The 16,197-nt window shown below is 39.5% G+C and overlaps 1 protein-coding gene across 3 annotated transcripts in view; it reads left to right on the top strand.

Moving 5' to 3' along the window:
- Window positions 1-16,197, top strand: part of SPAG17 (sperm associated antigen 17) — a 239,686-nt gene that overhangs the window by 83,334 nt on the left and 140,155 nt on the right. For all 3 annotated transcript variants that reach the window (XM_045478817.1, XM_045478815.1, XM_045478816.1), the window contains exons 8-13: window positions 1,618-1,779; window positions 2,927-2,999; window positions 3,205-3,317; window positions 14,159-14,296; window positions 14,385-14,498; window positions 15,302-15,452. In XM_045478817.1, coding sequence (XP_045334773.1) covers window positions 1,618-1,779; window positions 2,927-2,999; window positions 3,205-3,317; window positions 14,159-14,296; window positions 14,385-14,498; window positions 15,302-15,452 — 751 coding nt within the window. The remainder of the gene's footprint in view (window positions 1-1,617; window positions 1,780-2,926; window positions 3,000-3,204; window positions 3,318-14,158; window positions 14,297-14,384; window positions 14,499-15,301; window positions 15,453-16,197) is intronic.

Raw genomic sequence — 16,197 nt, 5'->3', positions numbered from 1 at the left:
AAAAAAAATAGTATCATCTCAGTTGAAATACTAGAACACTCCTGACCTCAGAACTAGAACGTTAACACCGAGGATGTCTAGTCAGGCCTTGAAAGGAACAGTCAGGAATGAAAATATTCGGTTGTCTAGAGAGCCACTTATGGCTAGGGTGCCCAGCTGGACACACTGATTTCCTATCAATCAGTTTGCAAGTATTTATTGAATATCTTCTTCATGCCAGAGCTGTGGTCTGGGTCCAATTGCGGTAGTTTTTTTAGAGTCCAAACATGCCTTTATAAGGTACCATTTGTACTGGCTGAATGACCCAGTATTGAGGATGATAGAGAAAGAGAGCCTTGAAAACGGTTTGGTAATGGACTTGGGTTCAAAAAGAAAGGTTTCATATCGAAGGACAATGTTCACATTAAAGTTTGGATCACCTGAGAAACCTAAGAGTAATAAATCTACTTCTTATAGAAATAGACTAAATACATGGTATGGACACATGATGTCACACACTCAGCTATATGTGTAAGTTGGTAATGGCCTCATATCCAAAGCACAAGCCAGCCAACGAGTCTTCTTCCTCTCTGGAAGAAGGAAAGCATTAGTACCTTTGTCTGCAAACAAGTCAGCTATATTTCTGCTGAACCAAGGTAACGAAAGCTTTACATCAAATAAATGCCCGTCAAGAAGTGCTAACTGCTCACGTAAGACATCTGCAACATCTCAAGTTAAGGCCTGGGCTGCTGACATAATTTTCTGGCTTTTAGCATGCGATTTGCTGTTTTATTTAAAAATGAATTAGCTAGTTAAGGTAAGGGATCATCAGGCAGAAGTCTTACCATATTTCTTATAAACACAAGCAAAAACTGTGTTTCTGTGCCAGAATTTAGGCAAAGAGTAGCATGTTGAAGCTTAACTGAAGAATGTTCAGTCCTACAGTAGGCATGTGAATCCCAGACTGGCAACGCTGCCTTGAAGATGGGCAGAACTCAGCACTTCTCTGGACTCCCGCCAGACTGTGATTCACTAGCCCCCCAAGGAGTTATCTCATTCTACCTTACCTCTGTAACTCAGAGCTAAGATGAGCCCACTTAATTCTTCTTTGTTTTCAGGTAGGCACACCTAGTGATAACAGTGCTTTTCCAGTTCTGGAAACGAAAGCCCAGGTAATAGGGGTATCTGATCTATTACTTGCTTGCTTGCTTTCTAAATAACAAAACTTATGGGTATTATATACAGAAACTGTGGACTATCTATTTCTTAGGGTTTTTTCCCCCTGAAGGTAGCACAGAACAGATATTGAAGTTACCTATCCAATATGGTGTTTTAGAAACTGAGACATCAGAGAATGGGCCATGTCACAGAAACTGATGAACAGGGTGTTTTTCACTTAGTTGAAGCATTAATTAGATTCTTACAGTATTAGACATAAGGCCCTCCAAAGGGAACATTCCACATTATGGTGAACAAGACGGACAAGAAGGGTTCAACAAATAAAGACTCACTCACCATGGCTGGTATTCAGTGGTTTGGGGATGTGCTTGGTTTAGTTGTTAAGAGAGAAACAAACCATACATCAATTCCAACAACAAAAAGCTAATAATTAACTATCATTAATTCTCTCACCTGTAGCTGGAATTGGGTACTGAAATTTTTGAAAATGTTGCCTGTTTGATGTATGACACCCTGGATTGGAAGAGGCAACACCAACACTATTTGGAAAGCATGCAGCTTATAAATATTCCACAAGTGGTTAGTGAGAAACCTCTCTTGGAAGCCATGTCAGTTACTGAGGTAGGCACATCCTGGAATGTCTTCAGCGGGCTGAATGATGAACTGAACAACTTAATTGTCACATTTGTAAAACGTATGAAGGAAAAATTGCATAAATACTTGTAGGAAGGAAATATGGCCTTCTGGGATTTAAGAGGTAAGAGTGGGAACAAGGAGAGCTCCCCAAACACAGTCTAAAGGACACCTATGTGGTCAGGACTTTATGAAGCTGCCTAACACCTGCACTCACTTTTAGCCCCTGGCACAATAATTAACACCTGAAACAAAGAGGGATATTGATAAGTTAATCACATTGTTTATTTAGCACCTAAAATAATGACCAAGACTCATCCCCTGTCCTCCTTATTGAGGTTGACTTTTAAGGAGGATGGCAGTCACGTTAACAGTGGTTTCAACAGAGCATGATGAGCGCTGTGAGAACAGCTTGGGCTGCGGTAGAAACACTAAAACATGGCACCCAACCTGATCTTGAGAGGAGCAGCAAGGGGAGAGGGAGGAGTCGGGAAAGCCTCACCCAGCAGGGTAAGTGATGTGGGCGAAGGCTGCGTATGAACTGTCTACAGGAAAGCCTGATGGGGGAAGGGACAGAAAGGTATTCTCAAGAAAGGGGCAAAGATGTACACACATATAGGGCCAAAGGAAAGAAGTATTAGCTCACAAGCCAGGACCACAGGGTAGGTCACAAGCCAGGACCACCATACTACCTGGTAGGTGCTCCCAGGTAGTATGTGCAAAATGGAGAACAACACGAACTCCTACTAAAGAGACAGGAGGAGGATGCCCTCTGGTGCTGAGTTAGAGAGTTTGGGTTGTACCCTGAAGGTTATGGGGGACCACTGATGGAGTTTAAAAGGGAGCGTGGCGTGATTCTGAGTCACCCAGGGACCAGTGCCCTGTCTCCCCATCCCTTTCCTGGCAATTGCTCATTGGGCTCTGTTAGGGAAAATTGAAAAATGTCCATTAACCATTAACTTCTTCCCTCCCTCAGACAAAACCCTTTCATTTGATCCTAATATTAGCCAATGGTTTTGTGGTGTGAACGTAATTATACAATCTCAGAATCCCGTCAGACCCCATCACGCCAGCATTTGACGAAAGAATCTCTCAGCTGGATACCTCAGTCATTTCTTTTGAATACTTCTTTTAGGCTCCACAACCTGTTGCTCCAACCCCTGGCAAGAAGAAAGCACAGTATGAGGAACCCCAAGCCCCACCATCAGGCATGTATGAAACCTGAAAACCAACATTGTGAGCTGGGGCTTTAAGGAATACTGACTAGCCTCCATATTGCCTTCAGACATCCCTCCACCTAAACATCCTGCATTTATTAGTGCATGGTCATAGTTTGAATTTATGGATCAAATTTTGATGGAAGAAATGGAGAACACATCTTAAGCGAGCAATGACATATTGTATATTTTACAGTAGCTTTCGTCTTCACAACTGAAGTAGACATGAGATATTACAATGACTTGCTGAATCCAATTCCAGAAGAATTCATTTCTGTGCCCCTGATACTGCACTGTATGCTGGAACAGGTAGGTGGGTATACGCCGAGGCTTTTTTCCCAAGTGGGTCACCTTGTCAGTCACTTCAACTCTCTTTGTTTGGGGTTTCAACTATTTTAAAACTATACACATAATACCTGAGTGCATTCTCCTTTATAAAGATTAGAACATTTTAGATAAAACTGAAGTTTGCTTTGGCCATCTGTTTTAATATCCTTTCTTTTGTAATATTCTGGAACAATTTATATATCATTCCCTGAAGTTTCAGCAGACATGGCCTTGAAACTATCTGTGTCTTCTGTCACTTTTAAATTTATTTTTAAATTTACATCCAAGTTAGTTAGCGTATAGTGCAATAATGATTTCAGGAATAGGTTCCAATGACTCATCCCCTATGTATATAACACCCAGTGCTCATCCCGACAAGTGTCTTCCTTAATGCCCCTTACCCATTTAGCCCATCCCCTCACCCACAACCCCTCCAACAACCCAAAGTTTGTTCTCTGTATTTAAGAGTCTCTTATGTTTTATCTCCCTCCCTGTTTTATATTATTTTTGCTTCCCTTCTCTTATGTTCATCTGTTTTGTATCTTAAATTCCACATATGAACGGAGTCATATTATGTTTGTCTTTCTCGTACTGACCAGTTTCGCATAGCATAATACCCTCCAGTTCCATCCACGTAATTGCAAATGGCAAGATTTCTTTCTTTTTGATTGCAGAGTAATACTCCATTGCATATATATATATATATATATATATATATATATATATATATATATACACCCCACATCTTTATCCATTCATCCATCGATGGACATGGGCTCTTTCCATACTTTGGCTATTGTCGATAGCACTGCTATAAACATTAGGGTGCATCTGCCACTTTGAAATAGCACACCTGTATCCCTTGGGTAAATACCTAGTAGTGCAATTGCTGGGTTGTAGGGTAGTTTTATTTCTAACTCTTTGAGGAAGCTCCATACTGTTTTCCAGAGTAGCTGCACCAGTTTGCATTCCCATCTGCAGTGCAAAAGGGATCCTCTTTCTCCACATCCTTGCCAATATCTGTTGTTGCCCGAGTTGTTAATTTTAGCCATTCTGACTGGTGTGAGGTGGTATCTCATTGTGTTTTTTTTTAATGTTTATTTATTTTTGAGAGAGAGACAGAGCATGAGCTGGGGAGGGGCAGAGAGAGAGGGAGACACAGAATCTAAAGCAGGCTCCAGGCTCTGAGCTGTCAGCACAGAGCCCGACACAGGGCTCAAACCCACGAAGCATGAAATCATGACCTGAGCTGAAGTCAGACACTTAACCAACTGAGCCACCGAGGCGCCCCTCATTGTGGTTTTAATTTGTATTTCCCAGATGATGAGTGATGTTGAGCATTTTTTTCATGTATCTGTTAGCCATATGGATGTCTTCTTTGGAAAGGTGTCTGTTCATGTCTTTTTCCCATTTTTTCACTGGATTATTTGGTTTTTGGGTGTTGAGTTTGATAAGTTCTTTATAGATTTTGGATACTAACGCTTTATCTGATATGTCATTTACAAATATCTTCTCCCATTCTGTTGGTTGCCTTCAAGTTTTGCTGATTGTTTCCTTTACTGTGCAGAAGGTCTTTATCTTGATGAGGCCCCAATAGTTCATTTTTGCTTTTGTTTCCCTTGCCTCCAGAGACATGTTGAGTAAGAAGTTGCTGCGGCCAAGGACAAAGGGGTGTTTGCCTGACTCTAGGATTTTGCTGGCTTCCTATCTTACATTTAGATCTTTCATCCATTTTGAGTTTATTTCCTGTGTATGGTATAAGAAAGTGGTCCAGGTTCACTTTTATGCATGTCACTGTCCAGTTTTCCCAGCACAATTTGCTGAAGAGACTGTCTTTATTCAATTGGATATTCTTTCCTGCTTTGTCAAAGATTAGTTGGCCATACGTTTGTGGCTCCACTTCTGGGTTCTCTATTGTGTCCCGTTGATCTAAGAGTCTGGTTTTTTTTTTGTGCCAGAACCATACTGTCTTGATGATTACAGCTTTGTAGTGCATCTTGAAGTCCAGGATTCTGATGCCTCCAGCTTTGGTTTTCTTTTTCAGGATTGCTTTGACTATTCAGGGTCTTTTCTGGTTCCATACAAACTTTAGGATTGTTCCAACTCTGTAAAGAATGCTGGTGTTGTTGTGATTGGGATAGCATTGAATATGTAGATTGCTTTGGGTAGTATTGACATTTTAACAATATTTGTTCTTCCAATCCCTGAGCATGGAATATTTTTCCATTTTTTTGTTTGTCTTCTTTAATTTCTTTCATAAGCTTTCTATAGTTTTCTGTGAATAGATTTTTCAACTCTTTGGTTAAGTTTATTCCTAGATATTTTATGGGTTTGGCTGCAATTGTAAATGGGATAGCTTCCTTGACTTCTCTTTTTGTTGCTTCATAATTGGTGTATAGAAATGCAACTGATTTCTCTGCATTGGTTTTATATCCTGCAACTTTGCTGAATTCATGGATCAGTTCTAGCAGTTTTTTGGTGGAATCTTTTGGGTTTTCCCTATAGAATATCATGTCATCTGCAAAGAGTGTAAGTTTGACCTTGCTGATTTGGATGCTTTTATTCCTTTGGTTGCTGACGCTAGGACTTCCAATACTATGTTGGATAACAGTGGGGAAAGTGGACATCCCTGTGGTGCTCCCGACCTTAGGAGGAAAGCTCTCAGTTTTTCCCCATTGAAGATGATTTAGCAGTGGGTCTTTCATATATGGTTTTTATGATCTTGAGGTATGATCCTTCTATCCCTACTTTCTTGAGGGTTTTTATCAAGAAAGGATGCTGTATTTTGTCAAATGCTTTCTCTGCATCTATTGAGAGGATCATGTGGTTCTTGTCCTTTCTTTTATTGACGTGATGTCTCACATTGATTGTTTTGTGGATATTGATCCAGCCCTGCATCCCAGGTATAAATCCCACTTGGTCATGGTGACTAATTATTTTAATGTATTGTTGGCTAGTATCTTGTTGAGGATTTTTGCATCCACGTTCATCAGGGAAATTGGTCTATAGTTCTCCTATTTAGTGGGGTCGTTGTCTGGTTTTGGAATCAAGGTAATGCTGGCTTCATAGAATGAATTTGGAAGTTTTCCTTCCATTTCTATTTTTTGTAACAACTTCAAAAGAATAGGTGTTAACTCTTCTTTAAATGTTCTGTAGAGTTCCCCTGGAAAGCCCGCCGGCACTGGACTCTTGTTTTTTTGGGAGATTGTTGATTACTAATTCAATTTCTTTACTGGTTATGGGTCTGTTCAAATTTTCTATTTCTTCTTGTTTCAGTTTTGGTGGTTTACATGTTTCTAGGAATTTTTCCATTTCTTCCAGATTGCCCAATTTATTGACATATAATTGCTCATAATATTCTCTTATTATTGTTTGTATTTCTGCAGTGTTGGTTGTGATCTCTCCTCTTTCATTCTCGATTTTATTTATTTGTGTCCTTTCCTTTTTCTTTTTGATCATAGTGGCTAGAGTTTATCAATTTTGTTAATTCTTTCAAAGAACCAGCTCCTGTTTTCCTTGATCTGTTATACTGTTTGTTTTGTTTTAATTTCGATAGCATTGATTTCTGCTCTAATCCTTATTATTTCCTGTCTTCTGCTAGTTTTGGGTTTTATTTGCTGTTCTTTTTCCAGCTCTTTAAGGTGTAAGGTTATGTTGTGTATCTGAGACCTTTCTTCCTTCTTTAGGAAGGCCGGATTGCTATATACTTCCCTCTTATGACCACCTTTGCTGCATCCAGAAATTTTGGGCTGTGGTGTTATCATTTTCATTGGTTTCCATGTACTTTTTAATTTCCTCTTTGATTTCTTGCTTAGCCCATTCATTCTTTAGTAGGATGTTCTTTAGTCTTCAAGCGTTTGTTGTCTTTCCCAATTTTTTCTTGTGGTTGATTTCAAGTTTTGTAGCATTGTGGTCTGAAAATATGCACAGTGTGATCTCAGTCTTCTTGTACTTTTTGAAGGCTGATTTGTGTCCCAGTATTTGATCTACTCTGGGGAAAGTTCCATGTGCACTTAAGAAGAATGTGTATTCTGCTGCTTTAAGATGAAATGTTCTGAATACATCTGTTAAGTCCATCCAATCCAGTGTGTCATTCAAAGTCATTGTTTCCTTGTTGATTTTCTGTTTAGATGATCTGTCCCTTGACATAAGTGGGGTGTTGAAGTCCCCTACTATTATGGTATTATTATCAATGAGTTTCTATATGTTTGTGATTAATTGATTTATATATTTGGGTGTTTAACGTTGGGGGCATAAATGTTTACAATTATAAGGTCTTCTTGATGGATATACCCCTTAATTATGACATAATGCCCTTCGTCACCTCTTGTTATAGTCTTTATTTTAAAATCTAGATTGTCTGATATAAGTATGGCTACTCTGGCTTTCTTTTGATGACCATTAGCATGATAGATGGTTCCCCATCCCTTACTTTCAATTTGGAGTTGTCTTTAGGTCTAAAACGGATCTCTTGTAAACAGCATACAGATGGATCTTGTTTTCTTATCCATTCTGTTACCCTATGTCTTTTGATTGGAGCATTTAGTCCATTGACGTTTAGAGTGAACACTGAAATATATGAATTTATTGCTATTGTGTTGCCTGTAGAGTTTCTGGTGGTGTTCTCTGGTCCTTTCTACTCTTTGTTGCTGTTGGTCTTTTCTCCCTGAGTGACCCTTAAAATTTCTTGCAGGGCTGGTTTAGTGGTCACAAACTCCTTTAGTTTTTGTTTGTCTCAGAAACTTTTTATCTTTCCTTCTATTTTGAATGAAGCTGTGCTGGATAAAGAATTCTTGGCTGCATATCTTTCCAATTCAGCACACTGAATATATCCTGCCATCCCTCTGGCCTGCCAAGGTTAAGGACTTTTTTTCTCTTGTTGCTTTCATGATTCTTTCCTTGTCTGTGTATTTTGTGAATTTGACTATGATATGCCTTGTTGATGGTCGGTTTTTGTTTTTGTTGAATGGGAGTTGAATGGGAGTTCTCTTCTACTCTTTTTTTCTTTCCTCCATCTTCTTGGACCCCTATTATTCGGATGTTATTCATTTTTAATGAGTCACTGAGTTCTCTAATTCTTTTGTTGTGCTCTTTTGCCTTAGCTTCCCTCTTTTTTTTTTTTTTTTCTGATTCATTATTCTCCATAAGTTTGTCCTCTGTATCGCTGACTCACTGCTCTGTTTCATCCATCCTTGCTGCCATGGCATCCATTTGAGATTGCATCTCAGTTATAGCATTTTTAATTTCGTCCTGACTAGATTTTACTTTTTTTTAAATCTCTGCAAAAAGAGATTCTATGTTTTTTTCAACCCCAGCTAGTATTCTTATTATCATGATTCTAAATTCTGGTTCAGACATCTTGCTTGTATCTGTGTTGATTAAGTCCCTGGCTGTCATTTCTTCCTATTCTTTATTTTGGGGTGAATACTTTTATTTTGTCATTTTGGAGGAATAAAAGTATTAATTATTTTATTAAATTATTTTTAACATTTAAAGAATTAATTTATTTTATTGAAAAAATAAAAATTAAAAAATTAAAAACAAAAAATCAAATAAAGGATGCTAGATCCTAGGTGTGTTTTGGTCTGGTTGTTGAAAGAAGCTTGATAGAATAGAGAAAAAAAGGAAAGAAAAGAAAAGGGAAAAAAAATGTTTGAAAATTTTATAAAATGAATACAATAAAATAGATAAAATGAAATGATGAAAGTAAATTACAATTTTAAAAATATTATAAAAAATAAAATATATAGTAGAAAAAAATTAAACAAAAATCTTTTATAAAAACGGAAAATAAAAATAATTTTTTCTGTTTCTATATTCAAGAATAAGTAAAGAAAAAGAAAAAATTTGAATAGATGGACCAGCGAACAGAATGAAATACAATTGAAGTTACATCCATGTTCCCCCAGAAGTCAAACTATGAAGCACTTTATAACCCATAAACTTAGCAGGCGGAGAGACTTGTGGTGTTTCTCCAGAGGGTAGTTGGCACAGTTGGACAGGGCTTGGTGTAACAGCTCAATTCTCCACTAGATGGCGCTGCTTAGCTTAATGGGGTGCATCGTTATGCACGAGTACGCCTGTATGTGCATGTACAGGAGAGGTGAAAATGGCGTCACCCAACTACCTAGTCTCTGGTATCAGAATTATGTGCTCTCGCCCACTGGCAATCAAGCACCCCTGCTTTGTCTTTGGCTTCTGTCCACTCCCTGCTTCTACACCATCTGCAACCAAGCCATCAGCCTGCCAGGTAGCATCTCCCTCCCAAGTTTTATCTCAGATGCAGCTGTGTTTCCAAACCCCTCACTTCTGAGGGCCCTATGGCTTTGACCTACTCCACCCCTCTGGAGGAGGGTCTCCCCAAGCAGTGGCCAGGTGCTGACCATCCCCAGGAACGTTCCTGCGACCGCACTGCTGTAGATGCCCAGAGACTGCCACTGGGTGCTAGCCCGACCCAGAAGAAGTTCACATGATTGCGTAGCAGCAGCGTTTCAGGGATTATGGTAGATCACAACACACATCTGGCCCCAGGCTTCACTGCCCCTTAATGTCCTTGTTCCAACATCAGCAAACATGGCTGTTCTCCAGGGTCCACTGGAACCTTTGCCACACTGCCTCTACCAAATGTCCTCCCAGCAGGAGACCCACCTCTCCCCGTGTGGCCCAAGGACCCCTGGGACCTTGCTGTCTTCCCCTGGGGATTTGCCCTTCCCACCAGAGTACTGCCAGGTATGGAGCTGAGGAATTTCAGACTCGGATCCCCTGTTTATAGAGTCCTAATGGCATTGAAACCCTTTCCTTTCTCCTTTCTCCTTTCCCCCTTTCTTGTTAAGACCCTTATGGGTGTTTCCACTCTTTCTCTTTCTCTCCAGCTGCTTTAGGGGGGAGTGATTTTCCTATACTCTCCCCCTGTCTGCTCTTCTCTCCACAAGCAAAAACAGCTCCTTACCCTCCGCGGCTTCTCTCTCCCCCAGTTCACCTCTCTGCGCTGCATACGTGCCTAGTTCTCTGGTTCAGGTTATGCAGATTGTTTTGTAAATCCTCAGATTAGTTTTCTAGTTGTGCAAGATGATTTGGTATAGATCTAGCTTCTGTTCAGGGAAGAGAGAAGCAAAAACCTTCCATGCTGCTCTGCCATCTTGGCCCCTCCCTCCTGTGTCTAGTGTTATTTTAATGAATGAGAAAGAGGAGGTAGACAGGTGGTTAATGGTCTTTGTCTTTAAAATTTCTTTTATACTTGTAGGTTTAATCAGGTTTTTCTCTTTTTCAGGCCAATTTTGATCATTAGTGTTTTTTAACAAACGTCCCCATTTTATTTGTGTTTTTAATATCACATAAAGTTCTTTGTTCACTTACACACATTTTAAGTTTCCTTTGCATCTGGTTATGTTCCTTTTCTATGACTGATGTTATTTATTTTACTCCTCTGTTTTCTTGATCGTGGTTGTCAGTGGTATATCTATTGTATTGGTCTTTTCAAAGTACTAGCATTTTGTTTCATTGACCAACTTTCATTTTACTTTTTGTTTAATTAATTTCTTCATTTATCTTTATTATTTCCTTCTTTCTACTTTCTTTATTTTGTATTTCATTTGAATTGAAAGCTTATTTCATTTATTTTCAGGCTTTTTGCTTTACTTAAGGCTACACATTTCCTTTGAGTATTTCTTTGGCTGTATCTTGATGCTTTCAATCTATTCAGTTCTAAATCTTTTATTTTCCATTGTTTACTGTCAGTTCCGAATTTTATTGTGTTATGGGCCGTAAAGATGGTCTGGTCTTAAAAAATGTTTTTTAATTTCCTGAACTTCCTGTGTGACCTGATATATGTGGTCAATTCTTGTGAGTTTTCTAGATGTATTTGAAAAGAGTTGTTATGAATTAACTCATTTAATCCTTAGAACAACCTTATGAAGCAGAAATTATTTTTGTTCCCCATTTTACAGATAAGGAAACTGAGGCATAAAAAGGTTAAGTAACTTGTCCAGCGGTCAGCATCAGAAATTGCTTTTAAACCCAGTCAATCTGAATGGAAAAGTATTTTGATGGCTTCGCTTTTTGTCTTCTTTCTTCTAATGTTGTTTATAAATCTGATGTCAGTCAGATACGTTTTCTTTGTAGGTAATCTGTTTTTTCTTTCTGGCAGCTATTAGAGTTTTCTCTTTATAATTCATAACACAAGGTATGTCCAGGTATGGCTTTGTTTGTTTTATTGTTGTCACTAATGCTCTAAAGGAGTATAATCTGGTTTCCCGTTACATTCTGAATAATATAAAAAATTCCTTACACTGGCCCATAAAGCCCTAAAAACACGGTTCTGGCCTGATCTGTCATCTCATCTCCTGCCCCCACCCCCACCACAAACCCCCCCTCATCATCCACATAGGCTTTCTGGGCTTTCGTCAGATACACTATTTAATTCCACCTTAGCTTTTTACTCCAACTCCTCTTCCTAGAAAGTTTTTGACCCTCATGTCTGCAAAAGGGTGGATATTCCTTGTCATTCACTCCCCAGTGGAAATGACATTCCATAGTCTTTCTCCCACCACCTGATCTAAAGGAATCCCCTGACAACACAGAGTGCTTGTTACCACATCACTTTGTTTAATCCTCTTATCAACAACTGCTCTTCTTAAAATAACTTACCTGCTTTGTGTCTTACCTACCTCCCCTCACTAGAATATAAGCTCCATGCAAGCAGGGACCTAACTCTAATCTTGTTCACCGCCATATACCCAGCACACAATAACCACATCTAACCCACAGCAGACACTGAATATGTGTTTGCTGAATTAAATCTATCCTCAGGGTATCTAGGTGGCTGAGTTGGTTGAGCATCTGACTCTGGATTTCAGCTCAGGTCATGATCATTGTGAGATGGAGCCCTGTGTCAGGCTCTGCACCGATGGCATGGATCCTGCTTGGGATTCTCTGTCTCCCTCTCTCTGCCCCTCCCCCACCTCAAACGTAAATAAAACATTTAATAAATAAATACATATATCCTCAAATATTATTTTTTCTATTAGTTTATCCATTTATTAGATGGATGTTGGAACTTCTGGTTTTTCCTCCTTGTCTTTTAAATTTTCTATAAATTTTATCTTCTTGGGAAATTCCAGCTTCACTTCCAACTAATTCATTCTTCAGTGGAGTCCAGTCTGCTATTGAAGTTTTTTCTCGAGGGTAAATGTTTTTAATTTATAAATTCTCCAATTTCTTTTTACAACTGCTTGTTATTGTCCTTAGAGCATGGATGTAACATATCCCTATACCCTTCTGAATATTCAAATGTTTATTTTAAAGTCCTTCTCAGATTCCATCATCTTTTACCTCCAAGATACATTTTATGTATGTTGACTGCTTAGATAAGCACACTCACAGTTGCCTTTCATTACCCCATTATGTTTCTGGAAGACCAGTAGTTTTATTATATTAATAAATTATTAATAAAAAGCTGAAAAGCCCTCTAGAGCTTGCAGTATCATCACTTTATTTATCTTAGTCTTTCTTATTTTATTCAACTCAATCCAAAGCAACAAACATGTATTAACCACCTGCTATATTTCAGGCACCAGCAAATGACCTCAATTCCTCACACAGGAAGGCACCCAATCATAATACATGTTGACTGAAAAAATACTTAATAATGGGATGACAAAAAGGTGAACTATAGGAGGAATGGGATAGAATTTTCCAAGACAGAATATTAGAGGTTGACATTTCAGAGGTAGAATGGTTTTGAGTGGTCTTTTGTGATTGGAGCGGGTCCAAGAGACAATCGAAGGTAGAAAGTGGAGACATGAGTGGCTCTTTTGAAAGTAAGGAGTTGACAAAAGGTGATGGATATGAGGCTATTTTGTTATCCATCTATAGCAGTGGTTTTCAGCAGCGGCTGATTTTGCCTCCTAGGGGACATTTCTCTGGAGATATTTGGGTTATCACAATTACAGGGGATGCTACTGGCATCAAATGGGTACAGGCCAGGGATACGGCTAAACATTCTCCATTGCACAAAACAGAACCCACAACAAGTAACTGTCTAATTCAAATGTCTTAATTTCCAAGGTAGAGAAACTGTATAAAAGGATGTGAAATCACAGAGGATGATTGCAGGATTTAAGGTGACACGAAAAGTTGTAATTTAGGTGCCTACCTTGATTACATCTCAACTCCTTTTGTTTACCATGTAAAATTGAACAGGCCATTTAATCTTTCTAGACCTCAGTTTCCCCATATAAAGGAGACTATTACCCTTGACTGATCTCACCATCTGTCATTATCTTGAAGAAGGAATGAGGACTTGACTTGAACCCAGTTCTTCCCACTCAGTAGCCTTGGGCTTGCACCAGTCACTAACTTCACTCACCCTAGCTCTTCCTCTGTAAAATGAAGAAAATACCTACTCCACAATGTTGCTGTGGTGCTTAAATGAGATAATGGCTGAGAAGCTGCCCCGTACAGTGCTTGGCATATCATAGGCACTCAATAAATACTTCTCGAACCCAAAGGGTATGTGAGCAGTTTTGAGTGCTTTAAGAGAAAGAGCAAATCATTAAGAAACAAAAAAATTCTTATATGGTTATTTTGACTCCTGCCATAGTAAATTTTCCTATTTACCATTTACGTTTCATGGTATCTATTTTAATACATACATTAAAATTATATCTACTTTTGTGCCTGGATTAGAAACACTTTCCCTTTTGTTTTGGTAACCACTGGTAGTTACATTGCCACTTTGTGTCATCACTGTACTTTACTGGTAGGAACCGCCTCATTTTTACTGTATCCGTAAACCGAATCCTCCCACCTGTTCATTTTAACAGGTTGTGGCAACTGAAGAAGACCTTGTCCCACCCAGTCTGGTGCAGCCACCTCCCAGAACAGATGGGTTGGACCACAGAATCGCAGCTCATATTGTGTCCATCCTGCCCTCTCTCTGTCTCACGGAGAGGGAGCAAAAGGTCAGATGGCATGAGATATCCAAAGAGTTTGCATGCTTTGAAAAAGTACAGATTCTCTTTTTAAGTCAATGTATTTCAATTTGAATAGAATCTCCATGAAATATTCTTATCCGAAGAAGAACATGAAAGCAGAGCAGTGCCCAAAGGCCCTCTCCTATTGAACTATCATGATGCACATGCCCACAAGAAGTACGCACTGAAGGTAATAAAACTGGATTACCCAGAGGAGAAGGGATGCAAGAAAGCCCATTTGTAATTATTCAGTTGAAGAAATTGCAGTTAGTTTTACCAATGCTAATTAAAAGTAACATTCAAAGGGCTTGCAAAGTGAGACCTCTGAAAATAGAGACACATAAAGGAGCAAAGAAAACTTGCCTAAATATAAGGGTCCAATTAGCCATTAAATTGATTGTGAGTACACTGGGGCACCTGGATGGCTTAGTCGGTTAAGTGTCTGAATTCAGCTGAGGTTATGATCTCGCAGTTCATGAGTTTGAGCCCTGCATCAGGCTCTGCACTGACAGTGCAGCAGAGCCTGCGTGGGATTCTCTCTCTCTCTCTCTCTCTCTCTCTCTCTCTGCCCCTGCCCCACTTGCATTCTGCCTCTCTCTCAAATACGTAAACGTTTTAAAAAACTGATTTGAGTACACCAAATTCGCATTAAAACCTTCTAGTTCCTGGCTTTAAATATCTTACTAATGTGAAAAACTAGTGAAGGCCAAAGAAGAATCCCAGAAGGGAGAGATGAATATATATGAGACTTTGGCAGTTTGTCACAGCGAGTGAAGAATCCATCATTTCTGTGCACCAGGAACCTCTGGCAAAGTGAGAACGAGCTTTTTTGACCTTCAGCAAAATACCAACACTTTGTCTTCCCCAATTACCATTGATTTCCCCTGTTCCCAAATAATGAGAGCGAAGGTATCAGGTTTTGCCTTCTCCATATGCATAAGGCACTTGACAGCTTACTCTAATGTCTTCTGTCATGTTGCGCTTTTTCATCAGGACCAAAAGAATTTTGACCCAGTTCAAATTGAGCAGGAGATGCAGTCCAAGTTGCCACTGTGGGAATTCCTTAAATTCCCTCTGCCCCCGCCATGGAACAGCACTAAGCGTCTAGCTACAATTCATGAGCTCATGCACTTCTGTACAAATGGTGAGTACGTTCTTTGTCTTAGCTTAAACTCATTCATTTATGGTCATATGTGCTTCTTAAGATTACACTCCTATTTGCAAAAAGTATTTTGATTACTTAAAGACCTTTCAGAGACTGAGGTGGGTATTTTGATTTTCTTACCTTGGATAATGTCATTAGCGATAGCGTGATAGCTGTGATGCATAACATTCTTCAATTTGATACACTGGGTTTTCTTTCCATCGTGTTTCCATGACAAGAATAATCTGCTCCTTTCTTCCTTCTCCCCACTCGCCACCCCGTGTCCCCCTCCTTGGCATCATTGGAGAAGACATGGTGATCTCTATCTGAGGTTAAAGCGCTGAGTAGGGAGCCCCCTGGCGGTGTGGTGCTGAGAGTGTGTCCATTCAGGTTCACCTCCTCTCGCAAGGGGAGGGGCCATTTTATGCTCTTGGAGGTAATTTGGAGAATCTAAAATCAGCTTCTCATTGCAGAGTTCACTGAGATTTGAGATACAATCATTTCCTTAAAAATCTTTATTTCCACTTGAGGCAATCTGCAGATAGATTCCTACTTATAAGAAGGAATATGAGGGGCTCCTGGATGGCTCAGTCAGTTGAGTGTCCGACTTCTGCTCAGGTCATGATCTCACAGCTTGTGAGTTCGAACCCCGCGTCGGGCTCTGTGCTGACAGCTCGGAGCCTGGAGCTGGCTTCAGATTCTGTGTCTCCCTCTCCCTCTGCCCCAACCCACTCACATTCTGTCT

This window comes from Leopardus geoffroyi, chromosome C1, assembly GCF_018350155.1.
Source record: "Leopardus geoffroyi isolate Oge1 chromosome C1, O.geoffroyi_Oge1_pat1.0, whole genome shotgun sequence".
NCBI classification, from domain to species: Eukaryota; Metazoa; Chordata; class Mammalia; order Carnivora; family Felidae; genus Leopardus; species Leopardus geoffroyi.
The sequence above is the reverse complement of the archived record's forward strand: the minus strand, read 5'-3'. Positions and strand labels throughout refer to the sequence as shown.